The 24,736-nt window shown below is 47.8% G+C and overlaps 2 protein-coding genes across 2 annotated transcripts in view; both read right to left on the reverse strand.

The window, feature by feature from the left end:
* LOC146340798 (uncharacterized) overlaps positions 1 to 24,736 on the reverse strand; it is an 815,287-nt gene that overhangs the window by 106,096 nt on the left and 684,455 nt on the right. The gene's annotated exons all lie outside the window — the stretch shown is intronic.
* The window catches only part of TACR1 (tachykinin receptor 1), a 95,692-nt gene that overhangs the window by 38,725 nt on the left and 32,231 nt on the right, over positions 1 to 24,736 (reverse strand). Inside the window, exon 2 of the mRNA XM_084808217.1 lies at positions 24,217 to 24,411. Within this exon, the coding sequence (XP_084664343.1) occupies positions 24,217 to 24,411 (195 nt within the window). The remainder of the gene's footprint in view (positions 1 to 24,216; positions 24,412 to 24,736) is intronic.

The following is a 24,736-nucleotide window of genomic DNA, read 5'->3' on the forward strand; positions in this document are numbered from 1 at the left end:
TGACCATCCAACATACATGTCATATAGGGACAGAAAGGCCCCTATCTGGGCACACTTAATTGTGCAACGAAGCCCCACTGAGACTAATGGAAGAAACACGTCAGCTCATATTGAGCTGAAATGGACCCCTCAATTTCACCCTCCCATTCGCAAGTGGTGAAGTTGGGGAGGGTCATCTTTGCAAATTTCAAGGGTGGGAGGATGAATTTTTCAGAGGCAGGAGGCAAATTTACCTGTGCCAGCAGCCCACCCCTTGGCAATGGGCGGCTGCCCAAAGTCTCACAGGAGAACTTTTGGCTCAGCCCTATTCACCAATAAGTAAGCTACTTTCAGTGGGATTTAGTTGCAACTTCGTCACAACATCTGCTGGATCAGGGCCAAAGTGCTTTGCCCGCATGAGCCCCAGAACTGCTCACGGCTTGCCTTTTTGTTTGTTTTTTCCTTTGCGTTTTCCCATCACCTTTCCCTAAAAATGCACAAGGTGATTTCCATCCCCAAATTATAACAATGAAATTAACATATAATTGTTAAAAACAAATAAAATCAATACAAAGTAGTGATAAAACACCATTATTAAAATCCACAGTAATTTAAGAAACACTGATCAACTCAAACCATAACTGCTTTTGTGCTGAAGTGACAGAGCTTGGAGACCCCCCGCCCCGCCCCCTTCCACCGGCTGCTCCATAATGGGGAAGCTGCTAGCTGCACCATGCGCTGCTAGATTGCATATCTCTGAATATGCACACGAAGTCAGCTGGCCAGATGCCAAGAGGGCAGTAGGGCTCCTGCCCTGGCAGCAGTTGTGTAGCCAAGGGAATTTCCGCAGGTGTAGTTTGCATGGCAAACTACAGCCTTCAGCAATACATCCTAGTGGGGAGAGGGCTTCAGGCGGTGATCCTTTGTGCGATGATTTGTGTTACAAACAAGCACGCTCTGATTTTCATCTGTGGCAGCCACTGCTGTGAGCCTACACACGTTCTTTATAACTCGAGGTGCCCGCACAGCTCGCCAGTCTCAGGCCCAGATTCAAGTTCTGGAGACTCATAATGCTTGCCTCAAAAAGGACGTGAGCATCAGAAGCCGAGACGCTCTCCAGCCGGGATTAAAACCTGAGCCAAAGAAGAACTCCCAGTTTACCAAGTCCCTTATCCCCCAAACTCTTCCCTTTTAGCCCAGCCTAGCAGGCAGCTGCATGGATAGGGCTGAAGAGGCGGCCTCCCTGCAAACACTGGGTGCACGGGTGGGGAACCCCCAGGAGAGCGATCTGGGCGGGGCGGGGTTGCTTTCCCCCACACCAGCTCAAGGCTGTATTCAGCTTAACAGCAAACACCCACGCTTGCTATGGGTCTTAGAAGCTCCACAGGGCTGCATCCCCATCAGCTGATGTGAGTGGGCTAGAGAACACTTTTGATTGTCACTGGGAAGAAAATGCAGTGAGCACTTCCTTCTGTGCTGGGGATCGATGTTTATACCGGCATCATAGCAGACCTGGTGCTATTGGGAATCTCTCTCGCACCCCCACCCCAGCTTTCCTTCTCAGTCACAACGACTAACTTCCAATTAACTGCCTTTCTGTCAAGCTGCCTTTGGAGGTCTCCAGGATCAAAAGAAGTATTGGGGTTGCGTGAGGCATGACCACCGGGCACAGCTGCTGCAACGGCAATGGCAATCTCTTCTGAATGGTGTCAGAAGGCCATCAGGCACGTGTAGGAAGGAAGCTGCTGGCATTCAACAGTGAAATGTCACCAAAAAAAAGTACTCCCATAGGTAGCAAACTATTTGAGACATCTACTATGGATGAGATACCACTTCCATCAAAGGTGTCAGCTCCCTCTGCCTCTCGAACAAATCAGGCATTGGTCTGGACAAGTTTATTATTTGCACATAGTTAAAACTATGGAATGCACTACCACAGGATGTAGTGATGGCCACAAATTTGGATGGCTTTAAAAGGGGGTTTGACAAATTCCTGAAGGAGAAGGCTATCAATGGCTACTAGTCCTGATGGCTATGTGCTACATCCAGTACCAGAGGCAGTGAGCCTAGGAACACCACTTGCTGGGGAACATGGGCAGGAGGGTGCTGTTGCACTCATGCTCTGCTTGCGGGTTCCTGGTTGACAACTGGTGGGCCACTGTGTGAACAGAATGCTGGACTAGATGGACCCTTGGTCCACTCCAGTAGGGCTCTTCTTATGTTCTTCTTCTTAGGGATATGCTGAATATTCTCCAGTTTTGATTGGAGGATGGGGCAGAACACCACAAATATTCACCATATCTAAGTCTGTTCAGTGCCTTTGTTTCCTGGCAGCTGCTACTTCTCTCTCTTTCCTGGATTAGTCATTTCAGCTCAGTCCTATTTATTATCAACCGCATGCGTATCTTTGTGGGTGTCCTTTAGCAACTGGGTTGCCAACTGGCTGGAAATCACAGGTCCAGACACTTTGGGGGCTCCTTGTCCCTTCCCATGCTGGGTGGGAAAGGCAAAAGCTGCACAGTTTTAAAGTCCATTTTAAAATGCCACGCATGGATGCTGGCACAGGGGAGATACCGAAACAGCTCTAGCAGAAATTCAAATATCCGCCTGGCCCTCGTTTCCTCTTGAGTTGGCCTGGGTCTCCCTCTTCACTGCAAGCACAGCAAGGAGACTTGGATTATCACAGCATTGTGGGTGGCCAAGGAAGAGAATGGAGTGTGGGTGGGTGGTGGGGGGCCACGCTGGCCTGGGTGGTTCCCTCCCCTTGCCCAAGCCACTTGCCACTGCCATCGGCCCAGCTAGCAGCCCTGCCCAGGCCTCGAGCGACCAGATGGGGCCAGGCCTTGGCACAGTTTTCTAACTCAAACGAACGATGTAACAACGTCAAAACAGGAGCGGATCTTGATGTTAGGGTCTTGAAGCAGGTGGTGTCAAGTCAGCTCCCGGCAGTTTTGGATGACACTGATCATTTAGCTCCATTCCAGTCTGGCTTCTGGCCTGGGTTCAAGGCAGAAACTGCCTTGGTGACCCTGGTGAATGAGTTATGTCAAGGAATGGATGGGAGGTGGTGTGTGGACCCTATTGGTTCTCCTGGACCTCTCAGTGGTCCAGAGATCTCCTGGACCTCTCAGTGGTATCCTTCTGGACCATTTCTCTGGGATGGGACTTGGGGAGATGGTGTTGCAGTGGCTCCAGTTCTTCTTGAGGGACGAACCCAGAAGGTGGTGCAGCAGGACTTCTGTTTCCACCCTTGGCCACTGACATTTGGGGTGCCTCAAGGTTCCATTTTGTCCCCCATGCTTTTCAATATCTACATAAAACCACTGGAAGAACTCATCCAGGGGTTTGGGCTGAAGTGTCATCCATATGCAGGTGACCCACAGCTTTACCAGCTGCTTCAGCTGGTCCAGGGACTACAGAAGCAAGCAAGCTCCCAGAGAGAGAGTGACCAGAGTGAGCGGACAGGGGGAGCAAACAGGAGTTGGGCAGGGGAGTTGGGCAGGGGAAGTCAAGGGGGAGGCCCCTAGCATTTTTTTTAATTATTTGTCTTGTAACACACACTGCCACACCAGAGGGACTCTGCTTTTAACCTCTACTGAGTAGAGGAGCAGGCACAGGTTAGTCTAGAACAATCACAAAGCTAGACACAAAAAGGGAAAAGAGGCTATGGAAGGGCAAGACTCTCCAGTGGTGGTGACCTGCAAGGTGTGTGCAATGTTTGTTTTCTTGCCTAAGGACAACATGGCCTACACCTGCAACAAGTGCAAGTTGATCACGCTGCTGGAAGAAAAAGTAAGTGGACTGGAACGGCGACTGTCGACCCTCCGGGGAATAAGAGAACACGAAAAGTTCTTGGACAGAATGGGGGAACTACAGCAGCAAAGGGAAGACCAGAAGCTTGAAGAGCAACAGCAAGATGAGGCAGTGGGAAATGCTGAGGTGAAGAAAAATGGAGTAGAGGATACTCCTTGGAAAAGGGTGACAGTTAGGAGAAGAAGAACTAGACACCACTCTGCACAAGTGGAAGCAGTGGAACTGTGGAACTGATTCCAGGTACTTGCAGATGAGACTGGAGGACAGCCTGCAGAGGAAGAATCACAGGGGAACCTACATGAGAGTGAGCAAGAGGCTGAAGGTCAGTCAAACAGAGGCAATGAAACCACGGCCTACAACAACAAGAAGAGAAGAGTGGTAGTAGTGGGAGACTCCTTGCTGCATGGGATCGAGACCCAAGTATGTCGCGAAGACCCGTGGACTCGCCAGGTATGTTGTCTCCCAGGAGGACGGATTAGAGACGTGACTGAAAGGTTGCCTGCACTCATAAAGCCCACTGACAGGTATCCCTTTCTTCTCATCCATGTGGGAACAAATGATACCAAGTGGAGCTACGAAGAAATCACGTCAGACTTTGAAACTTTGGGAAGGAAACTCAAGAACTTTGGGGCCCAAATAGTTTTCTCATCCATCCTTCCAGTAGTTAGAAGAGGGATAAAAAGGGAAAGGAAAATACTCCAGATGAATGACTGGCTACGAAGGTGGTGCCGGCGCAAGAGATTTGGATTCTGGGACTACGGGCTATACTTCCTGGAAGATGGGCTGTTGGCAAGGGACGGGTTGTACCTCACAAGGGCTGGGAAGAATGTGTTTGGCCACAGCATGAAGAACTTCATCAGGAGGGCTTTAAACTGAATCCTACGGGGAAGGGAGATGTAAAGTTGGGGGTAACAATGGACGTAGGTGCATGCACTGCAACAGAGAGAACAGCTCTGATAGCGCCCAATAATAGTCTTCAGACACATGTAGGAAGCCAGACTATGAAGCACATGGTCTTCGATGTCTATATACTAATGCCCAGAGTATGGGAAACAAACAGAACGAACTTGAACTCTGAATACAGGAGGGAAATTATGACTTGATAGGTGTAACTGAGACTTGGTGGGATGACTCTCATGACTGGAATACAGCAATTGAAGGATATCACCTGTTCAAAAAGAACAGGAGGAACAGAAAGGGAGGTGGAGTTGCACTGTATGTGAAAAACATGTATCTCTGCACAGAAATACAGGAGGATGAGCTTGGTAGCCCCATTGAGAGCATCTGGATCAAAATAAATGGAGCAAAGAATAAAAGGAACCTGGTGGTCGGTGTCTACTACCAGCCACCCAATCAAGGAGAAGTCGAAGATGAAGCTTTTGAAAAGCAAACAGCCAATGTTTTAAGGAAGCATGATGTAGTAGTAATGGGGGACCTCAATTTCCCCAATATTTGTTGGGAGACAAATTCTGCAAAACATGGCCCCTCCAGGAAACTCCTGACTTGTGTGGTGGATAACTTCCTCCTACAGAAAGTAGAGGAAGGAGCTAGAGGACTGGCTATCCTTGACTTGATCCTAACCAACAGAGATGACTTAGTGGATGAAGTAGCAGTTACAGGAACTCTGGGGGAAAGTGACCATGTTGTACTTGAGTTCTTGATTCTAAGGGAAGCAAAAGCCGAGTGTGGTCAAACGCGTAACCTGAATTTTAGGAAAGCTGATTTTAATAAACTCAGAACAATGATCAGTAAGGTCCCATGGCAAGCGACTCTAACAAGAAAAGGAGTCCAAGATTGGTGGGGGCTTTTAAAAAAGGAAATTCTCAAGGCACAATAACAAACCATTCCAACAAGAAGAAAAGGCGAAAGACAACAGAAGAAGCCAATGTGGCTTCACAAAAAGCTTAGAGATGACCTGAAAACAAAAAAGGACACATATTGGAAAGAAGACCAAGCAACAAAGGAAGAGTACAGGCAGGTAGCACAGAATTGCAGGGATGGCGTCAGGAAGGCTAAAGCTGAGAAGGAGCTGAGGTTAGCGAGGGATGATAAAAGGAAAAAAAAAGGCTTTCTTCAGCTACGTGCATAGTAAAAGACAGAGGAAAGAAATGGTGGTTCATCTATTAAATAAGGATGGCAAAATGATAACAGATGACAAAGAAAAGGCAGAAGTACTCAATTCCTATTTTGGCTTAGTCTTCTCCAGAAAGAGGGTCTGTGAGCCCCCTGGCACAGGCGAAGTACAAGCTGAAGGGGCAGGATTGCAGCTTGAGATCGATAGGCATATGGTCAAGGAACACCTAATTACTTTGAATGAGTTCAAATCTCCAGGGCTAGATGAACTGCACCCTAGAGTAATAAAGGAACTGGCAGAAGAACTCTCAGAACCGCTGTCTATTCTCTTTCAGCAATCACGGAGGACGGGGGAAGTGCCAGATGACTGGAGGAGGACTAATGTTGTCTTCAAAGAGGGTAAAAAGGAGGAACCTGGGAACTACAGACCAGTCAGTCTGACATCAATCCCTGGGAAAATTCTGGAGCAGATGATAAAGCAATCCATCTGTAAGCACCTTGAAAACAATGCCGTGATTACTCGAAGCCAACATGGATTTGTCAAGAACAAATCCTGCCAGATGAATCTAGGGGTGTACGAAACCCCGCTTACCTGGCTCTGCTGGGTTCCGCAGGTGGGGGGAAGCGCTCCATCCCTCCCCCCGGAATCCTTGCCGGCCGCCCACAGCCAGACATCCGGCTGCTGGATAGCCCTGCAGGGACGCAAATGGTGGCTGTCGTAGCCGCTGTCATTTGCGTCCCTGTAGTGAGCCGTGATTACGTGATACGTAACTATTTATGTAGCCTATCACGGCAGGGGGAAAACCCCAGCGTACGCAAATGGTGGTAGCTGCTGCCATTTGCGTAGGCTGGGTTTTTTTTCCCCTTGCCGTGATAGGCTACGTAAATATTTACGTAGCCTATCACGGCAGGGGGGGAAAGTCCCCAGCGTATGCAAATGGCAGCGGCTACCGCCATTTGCATACGCTGGGGTTCCCCCTTCCCGCCTATCACGGCTGAAGGAGGAAGCGAATGGCAGCTGCAGGATGGCTGCCATTCGCACAGCAGCGCTGACGGGAGCAGGTAAGTGCCCCGTTTCATACGCCTTTTGTGGGGTGGGGGTGGCGGGCACTTCGTCCTGCGTGCCTTTCGTGGGTTGGAGGGGCAGGGGCTTCATTCTGCCATGGATTTCGTGGGGCCGAATGCACTGGCATTCGGCCTCACCGAGATCCGTCGCAGAATTCTCTGACATCCCTAGATGAATGAATCATGAATCTGAACTCATTTTTGGATCAAGTAACCTCCCTTGTGGACTGTGGGGATGCTGTAGACATCATATACCTCGACTTTAGCAAAGCTTTCGACAAAGTGCCCCATGATATCCTGATGAGCAAACTAGCTCAAAGTGGGCTAGATGAAACAATGATCCTGTGGATCCACAGGTGGCTACAGAATCGGACTCAAAGAGTGCTTATCAATGGGATATTCTCAAACTGGGGAGAGGTAACGAGTGGGTACCGCCGGGCTCAGTCCTGGGCCCAGTGCTCTTCAACATTTGTACTAATGACTTGGAGGAGGAGGAGGTGCAGGGAATGCTGATCAAATTTGCAGATGACACAAAATCAGGTGGGATAGCTAATACCTTGGAAGACAGAAACAAAATTCAAAGGGAGAGCCAGTGTGGTGTAGTGGCAAGAGTGTTGGACTGGGAGCTGGGAGATCTGGGTTCTAGTCCCCACTTGGCCATGGAAGCTCACTGGGTGACTTTGGGCCAGTCACAGACTCTCAGCCCAACCCACCTCACAGGGTTGTTGTTGTGAGGATAAAATGGAGAGGAGGAGGATAATGTAAGCCGCCTTGGGTTCCTTGCAAGAGGAAAAAAGGCGGGATAGAAGTGCAATAATAATAATAAAAAAATCTGGATAGACTGGAGCACTGGGCAGAAAACCACAGAATGACATTTAATAGGGATAAATGCCAAGTTCTTCACCTAGGAAAAAGAAACCAGATGCACAGTTACAAGATGGGGGATACGTGGCTCAACAACACTACAAGTGAGAAGGATCTTGGAACTGTTGTCAATCACAAGCGGAATATGAGCCAATAATGTGATGTGGCTGCAAAAAAGGCAAATGCTATTTGGGGCTGCATTAATAGAAGCATAGCTTCCAAATCCCGGGAAGTACTAGTTCCCCTCTACTCAGCACTGGTTAGACCTCACCTGGAGTACTGTGTCCAGTCTGGGCACAACATTTTAAGAAGGATGCTGACAAACTGGAGAAGGTTCAGAGGAGGGCAACAAAGATGATCAGGGGACTGGAAACAAAGCCCTGTGAAGAAAGACTGAAAGAACTGGGCATGTTTAGCCTTGAGAATAGAAGACTGAGGGGGGACATGATAGCGCTCTTCAAGTCCTTGAAAGGTTGTCACAGAGAAGAAGGCCAGGATCTCTTCTCGATCATCCCAGAGTGCAGGACACGGAATAACTGTTAGAGCAGGACGACAATGGAACCAATGACCTAGGGAGGTGGTGGGCTCTCCCCCACTGGAGGCATTCAAGACGAGGCTGGACAGCCATTTGTCAGGGATGCTCTGACTTGGATTCCTGCATTGAGCAGGGGGTTGGATTTGATGGCCTTATAGGCCCCTTACAACCCTACTATTCTATGATTCTACCTTTCTTTTCCACCATCTAATTTCAGGGATGCAGGTGAAACCGTGGACAGGTGTTTGGCAGCAGTATTGGAATGCATGAGGGCCAATAAGCTGACCAGGTAAGAAAGTACTGTGGGATGAGAAAACTGCCTATAGGGATGTTGGAGAAATTCACAGAAGAACCAAATGAGTTCAGATTTTTATGAATACAACCCACGGATTCTGTAGCGGCTTTTCCTGTTTGGTGGATTCTACGCACTTGCGGACCATTTTTCTAACCTTTGCAAATTTTCCACAAATTTTGTCGTAGAAAAATATGGAGAAATTTTAAAAAAACCCAGCTGAAAATCTGCATCTCCCCCATAGGTTAAAGCATGAAAATGCACATTTTGGGGAGATTTACACATTTTTACATGTGCAAATTCTCATTTGCACAAATCTGAATTTGCACAAATTCAGAAACTAAAAAAAAAATCCAATTCCATAGATGGGCGGACAATAGAATAAAAGCTGCCTGACAACCCACGAAACACAGATGGACTGGATGTTACACAATCCATACATCCCTACTCTGGATGGGGGTTTAGATCTGACTCTAGGTGTGGGCACATTCCCCCTGAAAGGCCAGGCAAGCAGCCTGGGAGTGCTCCTGGGCTCAGTGCTTTCTACAGAGGTGCAGGTGGTGCCAGCTATTTACCAGCTTAGTTTGGTTCAGCAGCTGTAGCCCTTACTAGAGAAAGCTGACTGAGCCACAGTGACACATACCTCGGCGGTGTCCAGAAAGGGATGGGTGAGCCTCCTGACGTCCAGTCCAGCCTGGGGCAGGGGGTCTGCTGTGCGGAAATCCAGGCCGCTTAAAACTTACTGGATTTCCCTGGAGCCTTGCTGCGTCTGCCGGATTTTGCGGGACAGTCTTCTGGGTTCAAAGAAGGGGATGATATGCTAATGGCACCTGCCATTAGCCTATTGTGGGAAAATGATGGTGATAATTTGCATATTTTATGGCATCTGTGGCCGTGAAGCACTTACTTCTACATAAATTGTGGCCATAAAGCGCTTATGTCCACAATTTATGCAGAAGTGCTTCGCAGCTGCAAATGTTGTAAAATATGCAAGTTATGGCCGTAATTTTCCCATAACGGCAGCCATCATTAGTGTATCATGCCTTTTTAAACCACAAAGACCGCCCTGTGCAAAATCCAGACACTGTGCGGGGGGGGGGGGGGGGGCGGTCCGCTGCAGACTCCGCAGGTCGGATTCTTGGGAATCTAATCTCATTGGAGTCCACAGCAGATTTCTCCAGCATCTCGATATTCAAAATAGATTACTGTAATGTGCTCTATGTGGGGCTGCCTTTGAAGATGATGATTCGAAAACTGCAGCTGGTACAGAGTGCCACTGCTTGAATGCATGTGGGAGCTAAGTGCTCAGATCATGCTACTTCTATTTTGTATCATTTACGGTTAGTTTCTGGGCACAATGCAAGGTTCTGGCTTTAGCTTTTAAAGCCCTAAAAGATTTGGGACCACATTATCTGAAGGATACACCTGTCTGAGCCTGCCCAAGCATTAATATCAGTGTCAGAGGCCCTACTTTTTGGCCCACCTGCAAGAGTCATCAGGCTGATGGATACTATGCATAGGACTTTCTCAGTGGTGGCTCCACACCTTTGGAATTCCCTCCCCTGGGCGATAGATCACCACTGCCTTTTAAAAAAAACCCAAAGAGAGATTTATTCCAGATGCAGTTGGTGCCTAAAAATCATTAGCTGCTGCTCCTGCGTGTTTGTGTGCGTGCAGGTACATGTGAAATTTATTTGTATGTTCATGTTTTTGTAATTGTAAGGACAGAGAGCCCATTAAAGGTGGGTTAAAAATCTCTTTAACAACAAGAACATTGGGGGCAATGATTTACAAGGGGCTAGCACCAGAAATTCTGGACTTCTCCTGGAAAGTGGGAACCACTGAAACAAAACTGGTGTGATGATGATGCCTATCCTGGGTGAGTTTCACTCCATTTATTGGCAGAACATCACAAAAAGTCTACTATAGAGAAAGCTGAAACGTGCTTGAAATTTCAAGCAACCTGTCATGTAATCACCCCATCCATTCCATGAAAACCTGGTTGTGCTTGAATCTACTTTAATATAAAACTCCATGAACTGCCCTGGTAATAAGCCAGGTTCTCCTCACTGAAACAGACCTAAATGAGGAGTCATCACGAACAGAAATCCATGGAATTACACTCTTGTAACTCAGTATACCAAGGAGATGTAGTTCAATGCTTTAGCATTACTAATTTTAAAGGATATATATTAAGCTTGCAAAGGCACAGAGAGAAAAATACCAAAGCATCATTTAATCATGTTGTTTGGCATTCACAAAATGGCAGACTAAAGATCAGTCTAGATGTGTTCTCTCAGTCTGCAAATGAAAAGGGAGGAATACAGCTTAATTGGAGCAAGATGCAAACCATGGAACTTGCTTTGCCCACTGAAACATCTGATCAGCTAATGAAATTGGAACAGATTAGACTTCAGTTTGAAAAGCAGGGACATAATCTTTAGAAGGCAGCAGTACTAAATAACAGAAAGCATCAGGGGTGCTGGAAGGGAGTTAATTTGTAGTGTCAGCCATAGGCATTTCACTGCAGGTGTGGATGGAATGAGTTTTGTCCTTTAAAGAGATTGAGAACACAACTCTGACAGTCAATCTAGCAGGGTGCGGGGGTGGGGTGTCCATCCAAGACGTTTTGGCCCCTGACCAGCATAGGAGAGGCTTTTATCAAACGCCCTGGCCTTTTGGATATACAAGCAGCGGCTGGTTTTTCTTTGCCTGTTTACTTAGTGAGAGCGCTCTCATCAAATGTCAAGGGGAATGTTAAATATCACACAGTCAAAGGCCATCACCAGAAAGACTGGTGCACCAAGCCATAGCTGCTGTTCTCAAATGTCTGTGCTTGAAAATTCTCACACTTTGAAATCTACACAATTCTTCCCTGTTGTACAATCCACATTAGCATGTCAGAGGTTGCAAGAGCACAGACACGAGGCAGCAGCTCCTTGTAGTGCCAGCCTAAGTCACCCCTCTCTTTGGGCGGAGAGAGGTGCTCCTCTGAACTTCATCCAAAGCCCCGAACCACTCCTCTGGCTGAGCCAGCACCCACCCCAAAGGAGCCCCAATACTTTGAGACCAGTCAGCCAAGCCATGCCTAAGGTCTACCCTATTTATTCATTTGCTTGCTTACTTTTTCACAGCATTTATACCCCATCTTTAACACCACCCCCAGCTCCTAGAATGGCTTTCAGAGACAGGAAGCATTACAGTCCCTGCCCTCAAGCTGACAGTCTAAATTTAAGACCTGACACACAAGGAATAGTGGATTGGCAGGGAGGAGATATAAAATTAAAAGTGGTTTGGAAAGCCAATTTGAAGAGATGGTGACAGTTTACTGCGTCTTCCTCTCCAGCTCACAGGGCAGTTGTATGGAACAGACCCTGGGAGGGGAGAAGGGTCCCGGTCCCTGCTTCACGATGCAGCCACAGCAGCTGGGGAAGGTGATCATGACTGCTCACCTGGCTGGCTGAATTAAGTATGGATGAAATATTCACCCAGTCATCAAACACGAATGATTGCCCAACCAAATCCCCAACGTCACCCATCTGGTAAAGCCAGACGCCCATTCTGAACCCCATAGCTCGGGATTCCCCCAGTCCACCCATCTGATTTTGCTGCCCTGACATGAGACATGCAGACAGTTGTCCAGATGAAAGGGTGTGACTTACGGCCGCTCTCAACCATCAGTCTGGCTCTCACTACCCACATCTATTTCTACTACTTCAGGGAAAGAAAACAGCGGGCCAGGTAAGCCTCTTTGGACAAGCCAGAGTGCCCAGGCAATAACATGGCCATGCGCAGATGAACAACATGCAACACAGCATTGAGCAGGGGGTTGGACTCGATGGCCTTGTAGGCCCCTTCCAACCCTATGATTCTATGTGTTAGAGCCTACGATCCCATGCACACTTGTTTGGGAGTAAGCACCAGTGAGCATAAGAGGACTTACTTTGGGGTAAATACACATAGGATTGGGCTGCATATGATACAGTGGCAGGTCTTGTGAAGGCAGAGGCAGCACCTTCTGAAATGGAGAGAAGGAAGAAGTGCTGCCAAGGAAAGAAAGATGAGCAGAGCAAAGTGGGAAGAGAAGGGAGTCCGGCTGCCTGGCTGTACACAGCCGCACCATTTGTGGATGGCAAATATATTGTTGTTGTGTTGCAGATTTCATGTGTTGTAATTTTCAAAAAGGGAATTTGATTGCTTGGATTTTGTGTATGCTACATTTTTAAAAATAATAATTATAATTTCATCATGATTTACAAAATATGTAGTGATAACATAATGCCCAATATGTAATAACACCAAATACTGCTCACAGGGGTCACATTTTAACATAAAAGATAAAAGCAGCATTAAGAAGTTAAACTAGCACTGTGCCAAATTTTTTGTTTGCTGGGGGGAGGGGCAAAAAGAAATTGCACCTGAAAATGTGTGGGAAGGGCTGAGAATTTCGGCAATGTTTCTCAGGGTGCAGGGCTCAAGTGCTTCCCTTACTGCAAGGGGAGTGGGGGTGCTCTTTTTTTTAACATGCTCCCCTCCCCGCTCTGTCCTTGCAGCCACTCTGGCTGCCTCAGCTTCTGGGAAGGCCCCTGCAGGACTTAGCCAGGACTCCCTCCTGGGGGGCTTCCCTGTGCTGCTGCCAGCAGAGTGCCTGAAAGCTGAGCAAGGCATTTTTGGGTTTGCTTTGTTGTTACTAAAAGTCATTTCAACAACAGCAAGAAGAAAAATAGTGAGAAAAATAGCAATAACTCCTCGCTCAGCTTTCAGGCACTCGACAGGCAGCTGCACCGGAAAGCCCACCGGGAGAGCTCGAGCAGCCGGAGAGGCTGCAAGGGCAGAACGGGGTGGGGGGTGGGGATGGTGAAAGACCGCACACATGCACACTGCCCTCGGCCACCTCCTCACAGTAAGGGAAGCACCCAAGCCCTGCATGCTGAGAAATGTCTCCGAAATTCTCAGCAACCCAACGAAAGAGGCAGAAAAATGACTGCCTCTTTTGCAGGGAAACACAGAGGCTGTGAGAGGACAGGTGAGATTTCGGCACAGCACTCATTTAAACACAACAAATTTTTATACCCAAACTGACATTAAATCACCCCCAGTAAAGAAAAGTGTCCTAATGATTTCTGAATGGTGGATACACCATTCCATTCCCCCTCCGGCTGGTTTCTTCCATTTGCTCTCCCAACTGACACTCCTCATTCTGTGGTTACGTGCTCGGTCATTGCTGGGCTGTTTTTTGCCCCTTAGAGCTTCAGAGACTTCACCACCACAATACAGATGGTCTGCACAGCCAGAAATAAAGAGGGACTCAAGAGATACAGAGAATCATTTTTTTTACATTTTAAAATCTCCGTCATTTATTTTTTGCACTTGATCCCACCTCTGCTCCCGATTGCAACGCACTCCCCTAGGGGAGAAAAGCGAGAGCCAAAAGGAAGCATTTGCTTTCAGAGACATGTTGCCGGCGACTTGCCGCATTCTAAAGCAGCAAGCTGCACGCTTTCATCAACCACCCTACTGGCATACTTGGCTCCCAGCTTTTTGCGTTATTCATGAGTGCATCCGGTAGCTTAATTAAGCCAATGGGTTTTCCAGAATTCAGCATGTTATTAGCCTAAGACTTCAGCCTCTGCTCAGAGGCAGAGTGCAATTTAACACTTGTTATCAAACTAGGGGCCTTAATCATCACATCAGCGAACGGATTATGGTTTGCATTCATAAATATGCAGCAAAAGGAACCTGTGATGACCTGAGCGGCCTCTGTGTTCCAGAGATGCTCTTAACCTCATCCTCTGATCAAACTAGGGACGTAATGAATGTCTACAGCCTGCAGCTGGGGTCATGCCCTGAAATCTTTTCCAGATTATCCTCTTCTTTGCCTTTTTAAAGGGCTCACAGATTGCACTGGCTCAACCCTTGTGACCTGCACCACAGACAGAACGCTCATACCACCTCACACCCCTTTCAAAGACAGCACTTTAACCGGAGTCCGTTCACACATTCAGCTTGGAGTCATCAAGTGATGAGAGATCAAATGAGTGTTGTACCTAGCAAGAGTAACATACCAGCTCTGTGTGTGTCACAACAGAATCTTGTTCTGGTTGTGAAAGGAGCTGTGCTGGTTAGCATCCATGGAAGGCTTCCTTGGAATGGATTATGAGCCTGGGGGGTCATAAACATTTAAATACTTGAAGGGCTTGAAGGGCACACTGAGGTATGGGTTCTCTATCACTAATATGGGAGAAGCTACACTGACTGAACTTCTGCCTGCCCTGTAAGACCACAAATTTCAGATGCGGGGAACTCTGCTGTCACCGTGTGTCCTTGCCCGCACGTATCATGTTCATGTATACAGGAGGGGCATGTGTCAATAGGGTCTTTGTGCAGTGGCAGGAATTGGGATACCCAGCTGAGGAAAAGCAATGGACCTTAAAACTGGGCCCTCTAAAGCAGGAAACTAGCAGTGAGACCAGAGCGCAATCAAGTATATTGTTCCTTACAAAAATAAAAAATGGATGTACATGAGTAGCATTCAAATAGAACTGGCAGCTCTCCTGACTGTCTGGAACAGTTTGGGGAGGTGTGTGTGTGGCTGCATGGGGTGGGGGGGGGGAAAGTGTCCCTAACATGTGATGCCAGTAAGTGGGAAGATATGCACTTCCCACACCCATCTGACAGGTTCACAGTGGGGATAGAGTTGTGGCCAGGCTGGGAAAGAGGGGGAAGCGGCATCTCTTCATGTGCATATGCATGTCGTCATGTTGATGCTGGCCAGGGCAGCGTCTAGGAGCTATAATGAAACCCACTCCACACTCGATCAGCCTTCTGTTGTTCCAGAAAGCAAAGCGGAACATCTGGTGTCAGACAGAGTTAGAGAAAGTAGCTCACTAGCTCTCCTAGATGCTGCCACATCCTCACTGCTGTGGGCTCCTGCTTTGGACCAGAACATGACAGCCTGCAAGTCATGCAGGAGCTGAGGGAGGACATACAGGTGTGGCAGGAATTCCTCAAGCATTACCACAGCATGTTATTTTGGCTTGAGGAGCTTAGGGGGCACATTCTGGTGCTCCAGGCGCTGTCTGTTCTCGAGTCTTGTTCTGCAACTGGTGCTGTGCAGAGCCATGGCCTGCGTCATGGCTGGAGGAGGGAATAACGAAGGATCTTATTTTCCTGGAGTTCTTCACCATGCCATGGCCATTGCCAATCTTGCCACCATCCACATCATCAACTCCCTTAACTCCAAATTGAGTTGGGTCATGCAGTTAGTTTGGGATTTCACCTTACAATGCCTACACTGCAGTATCTTCTTGCACTCCACGTATCCAGTCTGGACAGGCTCAGGGGACAGGCTCTGCGCTGGGATGTCAGCCACCTAAATGCCCCAGCATTTTAGTAGGAATGTGTACACTATGGCATGAAGTTTGTACCTCTCACTTTGAAGCAGTTCTATTTCATGCAGAGCTACTGACTACCTTCTTTGGGGCATTTGGAGTGAGGGGTTCATTGGGCTGGGTACTGGAGCTCAGGGGTGTGTAGTTTTTGCACCAGCATCTAGCTTTGTCTAAAACCAATCAGTTTGAGTTGCAGAGCAGTGGGTGTTCATACAAGGCTGGGCCTTGGCCACATTGCTGGACTCAGTTGTCTGGGCCACTGAGGCACTGGCTGAAGCTTCCTGCAGGTCTTGGTGATCCACCTAGGGGGGAAACTGTCTTGGACTTAAAAAAAAAAATTATTGTGCAGGTCTTGGCTAATTTTGCATCCCATGACACAATTAACCTGGGGTCCAGATTTGGTGGTCTGAGTTGCTACCCAAAAGGATTTGGAGGGGAGAAGGTGAACAGTGCTGCCTCCATAGGTTGCTCAGAAATTAGGTCATGCAGCTGGCTAGGGATTTCATCATGCAGCTGGCTAGGGATATCTGCACATCTTCTTGCACTCCATGTATGCTCAGAAAGGTAAACTGGAAAACCTGTAATGCATTAGTAGGAAACCAGGTAGCTATTTGTCCAATCCTCCTGAGATGAAATATTCATTGAGCGAGTTCTACAGGATTAATGGAATACTTATTTCCAATGCTGGGAATGGCATATTCCCCCAAGTACTGCAATGTGGCTGTGCAATTTCACTCTAAGCAAGTGAGGCAGAGGGCTGGCCCTTGATGTGTGTGGGAAAAAGGAGCAAAAGCGTAGGTGAGCACACAGAGGCACCTTTAAGGTGACTGGAGGTTCCGGAGACTATGGGACCTGATGGTGGAGTGCAGACCTCCTTTGGGACCAATCTGGATCAACCATGCAGAGTCATGGGAACTGGGGGGAGAAACTCAGGAAGGCCTCCCTCAACACCTGGACAGGTGTGGCCAAGGGGCAGGTGGTAGGAATCCAGCTACCACCAAGCCCAGGGCTGGGTTTGGCTTGCCCTAAATTAGCAGTCATAGTTGCCAGGTGGCTTCTGTATTTAAGCCAATTCCCACACAGTGTTAGGTTGTTGCAGATCTTGTTTGTAAGCTTATATTTAATCCCAGTTCACTCAGTGCACCATGTCTCATCTCTTTAAGAACGTAAGAGCATCAGAAGAGCCCGGCTGGATCAGACCAAGGGTCCATCTAGTCCAGCATTCTGCTCACACAGTGGTCAACCACCTGTCAACCAGGAACCCACAAGCAGGACACGAGCACAGCAGCATCCTCCCACTCATGTGCCCCAGCAACAGGTGCCGATAGGCTCACTGCCTCTGGTACTGGAGGTAGCACATAGCCATCAAGACCAGTAGCCATTGATAGCCTTTTCCTCCAGGAATTTGTCTAACCACCCTTTAAAGCCATCCAAATTGGTGGCCACCACTGCATATTGTGGAAGCAAATTCCATAGTTTAACTATGCGCTGTGTATAGAAGTACTTCCTTTGATCTGTCCTGAATCTCTCACAAATCAGCTTCATGGATGACCCCACTGGGTTCTAGTATTTTGAGAGAGGGAGAAAAATGTCTCCCTATCCACATTCTCCACACCATGCATAATTTTGTACACCTCTATCAGGTTTCCCCTTACCCTCCTTTTTTCCAAACACCCCCTTTTTTACCCTGCTTTCCCCCCTCCATTTTTCCTCCTTTCTTTCCTGTGTTTGGTCACAAGAAACTAGTCATGAACATAAAGAGACAGCAGCAAGCCCACCTGCTTTTTAAGACTCTCCCTGGTCAAAGATAATATGACTATATCATCTGCATACAAAAGAAAACCGACCTTCCTATTTCCTTTGACAGATGGACATGCACCCAGTTCCCCCAAGCTGTTGAACCAAATCACTAACATAAAGAAAGACTAAAGAGAAGGGATGCCAGAACATACCCCTGTTTAACTTCCTTCATAGTTGGAGTTTAGGTCTGACAGAAGACCACTCCTGCCTACCCCAGTTTTCGCAGCATATCTTGATACAGACTTCGGAGAAGCAGTAGCAACTTAGAATCTATATCAAAGGAAATAAAGAGGCCGGTTTTGCACATCCCTCAGCTGGGGAAGGCAATGGCAAACCACCCCGCTACAGTCTGCCATGAAAACGCCAGCGCAAGCGGCGTCCCTCTAGGGGTCAGTAATGACCCGGTGCTTGCACAGGAGGAACCTTTCCTTTCTTTTTTGCACATCCCTACTAAAGTTCTAATTATAAATCTTAGCATGGAAAATATAGTACCTGGCCTCAGTCTCTGAGTCCTCTGTGTGCTCTCTGAAGCACGCATGGAGCTCCTGTCCAAGTGGCTGTCAGGGGAGGAGAGCAGCACCAGGCACGCTCCTTTGCATGCACAGAGCCAAAAGAAGTAATGAGACGACTGCAGAACAAATGTGCCCAGAACTGGTCACTGAATCAGAGCAACAGACATCATTTAGCAATTCTCTCTTAGCATTCCCCTGTCCCCATTGGTTGGCTCATTTATATACATCAACTTTCACTACTGTATTCAGAAAAGAGAGCATTAGGAAGTATGCAATACACACAGTGACATCCAAAATCCAGTTGTAAACACCGCATCTAAAATGCCAGCCATGGACTCACTAAAATGCTTAAACTAACGCCGATAATCAGATTGGTTATGAGACCAATGTTTGCCAAGCACAGCAAGACGGATCATGAGCAAAATGAACTGGCTGCCCAGGAAAGGAGCCAATTTCTCTGAGATGAATTAAGATGTGATGTTTTAGAAGGAGGAGGGGGGGGGAAATCTGTTACTTTGGATGTCAAAGAAAACTGTCCTCTGGTAACAAAGACCAGAAGCTGGCTATGGATCCATGTCTAAACCACCACAGCCAGATCTCTTGGTCATGGGGGGCTCAGGGGACTCCCCTCCCAAGGGCCAGCCCAGAATGTTCTGCCACCCAACAGCTGCACCACGATGACTGGGAGGTGCAGCGTCCTTCCTCTGAGCCATTGCCAAGGGCCCCAAGCAGGCCTCTGGGATTCTCATTTCTTTCGCTGTTGTTCCCACAGTGCAGCGTTCCTTTTTCCAGTTTTATCTGCACAGTAACACAGTGAGGTGGGTCAGGCTGAGAGCCAGTGCCAGCCTGCCAGCCTGAGGTGGACTGGGGATTTGATGTCAGGTTTCTCCAGTCCTAGACCAAGGGCAGAGCCAGCCAACTCCCCCCTGCTTTTGTTGCTCCACTCACAAGTTTGAAGATGGGGAGGCATCTTGGTGGTCTTTCAGGAGCCTCCTCCCTCCTCCAGTGTCCCCAGAGCTGCTGGGATCACTGTTTTCCTGCCGCTGATGTCTGGTTGCCAGTAAAGGTGTGTGTGTACAGAGACAGGAGCCCTCCCCACACCCAGCCAACACGAGATGCAGCCCTCAGGGCCAAAAGGGTTATGCATCCCACGCTCAGGTGTACCATCTGAAAAAAGAAGAAAGAAATTGGAGGTATACAGTGATTTCCCTGTACAAGACCCCCTTGATGGATGCAGGAAAGACACATGGGCAAATAAGGCTGCAAAATACTCAACTTACTTCAAGCAAACTAACTACAACAGGAACTAGAAGACAGTAATCTAAACAGCCACATCACCTCTCAGCAAGGACATCAGAAGGTCTGCGGAACTGCATTATAGAACAGTGAGCTACAGATCGTGACAGCTCTCATTTTAGCAGGGTTTCTGGTCACCCAGCAGGAAGGCCTAGCATCCGCCTGAGCATGCTGGAATTACTGTGTTGAATAATGATGGCATCCAAGATGGCATCCTATCTGAAGGGTAGAAACTTTTCTGGTCCAGTTCAAAGTAGCTGTTCCTGTGGGCTGCAACGCTCCACTCTTCTGGTCAGCTGGAGTTTACAACACTGTTTTGGCCCTCGTGGTCAGTTTATGAAGATGTGCTTTTACCACCAGAAGGGTTGGAGAGGTGCAGCCTAGCAGCAACTACTTTGGAGTGGACCAGAAAAGATTTTCTCCCAAGGACTTAAAATCTACAGATATGAACTTGATAAAGGCAATTTGCTGAAACAGATTCTATGGTTATACTACATACACATTCATACGTATATTGTTTGACAGTATAGTTGTGAACTGTTGTAGTGGGTTACACCGGAAGATATGGCAAGGAACATGGCGAGTTTCCACAGTCACATCCTACACAGTTTGTTAAGTGTATAGAGACCTGTGTTAACATAGTATAAGAAGGCGGCTTCTCAGTGAGAGGCAGTCTCACACGGGAGTGCTGGTGCCAGACAAGGCCAATTCTGTATGTCAACAAACGTGAAGCTGTTTGATTCTTGCCAGGTCACTCTAATCCCTCCAGGATAAGAGTGCAGTGTAATGTCTCTGCGAAAAGCTGAGAAGCTGTTTCCCAGATTGCTGTGTTGGGGCATCTTTCTTTTTGGGGAAGGTAATTTATTGCTATGACTGTGATGCTTTATGCATCCACTAGGGCATGTAAGAAAAAAGTATATAAGCATTGTTTAGAGCATGCCAAGTTGGCCTTGCTGCAAGGGGAATTTGTGTGCGTACCAATTTGGAGAATTGATTATTGGTCCATGGAGAGATATCTTGTGTATCTTGATTGGGACCCAGTTACATGCGTGGCTGTGGGGGAAGTTGCCATCTTCAGTCAGCAGAAGGGATGTGTGAGGTTCTTTGCTTTGCTTTATTTCTGCATCCATTTACCATCACATGTATAATCAATAAACTGTTAAACTGATCCATTTGTGACTTTGTCTCACTTTGGCTTACCCTGAATCTATTTTGGTAAGGATCCTGACAAGGTCAGGACCCCAGATTAACACAACTGTATTATTGGGGGGTTTGGTGTTTGATCATATTTAATTTAAAGGGCATGTAAGAAAATGTGATGTATCTACAAATCCGCAATTGAGTCCGATATTACAACAGCAACCATAAAGAGCCAGAGTAATGTGACACAATTCACACAATTAGCAACTGTGCGAATGGTTTCAAAAAATAAACAGAAGGTGAAAGGACCCTGACCTAAAGTGGAAACTGGCAGGGGGCCAAGGGAGGTTTTAATACTTTACATCCCACTGTAGTCCCATTCTGGATTGGTCCCACCCCCTACATCTGCTATTTGCATAGGGAGTAGGGATGGACGAAAGTCACTTACCTGATCCCGAAGCTTGCTTCGCGGTGCGGGGGAGGCGCTCCGTTTCTCCCCCCGAAATTCTGGCCGGGGGGGAGGCGCCCCATCCCTCCCTGCCGAAATTCTGGCCGGGGGGGAGGCACCCCATCGCTCCCCGCCGAAATTCTGGCTGGGGGGGAGCACCCCGTCTCTCCGGCCGCGAATCCTGTTTTCCTGCTGGGACGCAAATGGCAGTGGCCGTAGCCGCCACCGTTTGCGTCCCTGGCCTGCAGTCAGCCGTGATAGGCTACGTAAATCCTTACGTAGCCTATCACGGCTGACTTTGGGGGGAAAAAAAAAAGCGCGTATGCAAATGGCGGCGCCCATGGGCTATTTGCGTTGCCCTTATTTTTGCCGTAGTCTACGTAAATATTTACGTATACTACCCGTGCCAAAATAAGGAACGCAAATGGCGGCGCCAATGGGCACCGCCATTTGTGTACGAGCTTTTTTTTTTTTTTTCCAAAGTCAGCCGTGATAAGCTACGTAAATCTTTACGTAGCCTATCAAGTTTGTTGTTGTTGTTTTTTTACAGTTGGAAGTGGCGGCGGGAGCAGCCAGTCGGAAGACTGGCCGCCGCTGCACCGCCGCCAGGAGCCACCGCCGTGAGGGACATTCGCCAAAGGTAAGTCCCATCCCGGGGGGTGGTGGACCGTTTCTCCACCAATTTCAGGGGGCCGAATGCGTTGGCATTCGGCCTCCTGGAGATTCGTGGAGAAATTCTCTGACATCCCTAATAGGGAGGAAAGCTCCAATTTCTGCCAATGCAAGCTTCCGAACTGTGGTGCTGGAGAAGACTCTTATGAGTCCCCTGGACTGCAAGGAGGTCAAATCAGTCAATCCTAAAGGAAATCAACCCTGACTGCTCAAAGGACAGATACTGAAGCTGAAGCTCAAATATTTTGGCCACCTAATGCAAAGAGAAAAGTCACTGGAAAAGACCCTGACGCTGGGAAAGATTGAAGGCAAAAGGAGAAGGGGACAGCAGAGGATGAGATGGCTAGATAGCATCACCGATGCAATGAATATGGACTTGAGCACACTTCGGGAGAGAGCGCAGGACAGGAAGGCCTGGCATGCTATGGTCCATGGGGTCACGAAGAGTCGGACACGACTGAACGACTGAACAACAACAAAAGCTTTCTGTCCAATGTGAACAGTACACACATGATCCCCCAATCTGGATTGGGACCACAGCAGAGCAAAGGATTAAAACCCCTCTACATCTTTCTCCCATGGTCCTGATCCAGTTCTGGTGGTGGGTGGGAAATGCCTACTATTTCCTTAAAAAAAAAAATTAACACATTTGCGGACTGTGCAATAGGCAACGTGTCTCCTTGGCTCCCAAGTCGGGTCACTTCAGCAGCCCTGGCATTGCTGGTGGTGTGGTTTCAAATGCTGGGCCACAGCTCGCCCGTTTGCCCAATCTGCCCTAGTCTGGGAGTTTCACCATATCACAATCTTTCACTACAAAGTCAAGCCCACGGCACAGCTGAATCGTCAAAACAGAAAAGAATAACAATGGCAAAAATTAAAGAAAATATATGGCAAGCCATTCTAGCATGGAGAAATACCACTCATTGCAGGCCTGAACATCAGCCTACCGCAGCAATGTGTCCAAAAGCACATTTTCCCTGGGGCCTCCTGGCCTTGCTTTATTGAAACCTGGAGTTGCAGAAAAAAATCACAGATCGCTGGAACAACTGCTACAAAGCTTAAGCCTACACTTTAGTTTTATAGGCACACTAAGTAATTACCAGAGCTGCGCCCTGGAGAAGCAGTACGTTTCCGATTACATGCCAGAGGATAAAGGGAACTTGCACAGGGTACATACCCGGTCCCTCACCCACACACGAGATTAATGGGCGCAATATGATCAGAACTGCAAATTCATCAAGCGACCCTAGGCTACCTAGAGTTGGCTGAAGATGGGATTGTTGCACCGCCAGCCACTCTGATGGAAATCCACAGTCTACCTCACATCCAGAAGGGGAAGATTCAACAGCGCAAGCAACCCGCACAGCCAACAAAGAACCACAGAAGGAAAGAGGCTGCTGAGCAAAACACAGAGGCCTGCCGTGACCCAGCGAAGGGGCCTGCGTGGTTCACGGGTGTTGCCCTGAAGCAGGCTGCTTTTATCAGCACTCCATGACCGCCACTTCACTAGTTCATAATCAGAAATATGAATTCTTCACCATTCTGTGTTTTGTTGTTTGAGCTTAATTTTTGTATTCAGTTTCATAATTCATAATCAGAAATATGAATTCTTCACCATTCTGTGTTTTGTTGTTTGAGCTTAATTTTTGTATTCAGTTTCTTCATGATTTTCATTACAAACAAAGAAAAAGAAATTTGCAGAAGCCCTGTACCGTCAAATACCCATTCTTTTGTTTTGTAGAAGTACACCAATCACGTAATTCTTTATTTTGTTCTTTGGGGTCATTTGATTGCATTCCCTACGGTGCATATGACACTGGGGATGTTACGACAGATCCTCCTCCCCCCATTCAACAACGGGAGCTGCAGCAAAGACCTCATTCGAGTGGTACAAGAAGGCGCTGGATGTGCAGCTCCTGGTTATAGACAGGCCAGAGAAGGGCAGTGAAAGAGAGGACAGAAACGACGAAAAGCAAAGGAGCAGCTCAGCAAACTGTGGCCTGCTCACCGAAATCCAAGTCACTGTAACAAGCGGTGCTTCCAGACAAGGTTTTTGTTATACAACTGTCTTCCTCCTTCACGGAATTTTACATGGAGTTGAGACGTTGCTGTCTTCAGTTTATAACCCTCCTGTATTTTCCCACAGGGAAAACTGAAAAGAAATCTGCTAAGGAGGAAGAGTGGGGAAGTTTGGATTGGTAGTACTAGGAGCCCTCCATCTGGAAGCACCCCAGCCCTCTGAATCAGGCCCTACTGGACTGGGATAACAGAATGAATGCTCTTCCCCCGCCCCTCTACCCCTGGTTTATTTTATTGTAAAGAAAGCCGAAACTCACGTTATTTCATAGGGCTGGGTTGTATTTTCTGGCCATTCCACTAGACAGACCACACGGCCAGGCAGATTTGCTGTCGTTGCATAGTAGCCTTGTGGGAATGATAGCAATAAAGCCAGTAACCATATGACACAGATGACAACTTTGGTGGCTGTAGCTGATAGCCTTGGTTGCAGTGGACGGATAATGGCCATGTATCTGTGTGCAAGAGAGAGAGAGAGAGAGAGAGAGAGAGAGAGAGAGAGATTTAAAATGTACCAGTAGAAAAAAACAAAGAGATGGAGTCTCCCCCCCCCCCCCGCAATATGTCCTGCTCCCCCATCTTTTGAGGTATGGTGATGGGGCTTCCTCCATCTCCCTCTGTTTACCGAGGGAGCATGGGAACATGGAGTGGAGCCTTTTCTGTGATGGCATCCACTATATTCATTAAATAAATGTATATGTAGCCTTTCCACTAGCAAGCTCGAGTAAGCTAGCTAACAAAACAAAAACAAAACTGAATAAAGCAACTGTACTACATGAA

This window comes from Heloderma suspectum, chromosome 6 (genome assembly GCF_057233095.1).
Source record: "Heloderma suspectum isolate Gila_16-S chromosome 6, 16-S_ref, whole genome shotgun sequence".
In the NCBI taxonomy this organism is placed as follows: Eukaryota; Metazoa; Chordata; class Lepidosauria; order Squamata; family Helodermatidae; genus Heloderma; species Heloderma suspectum.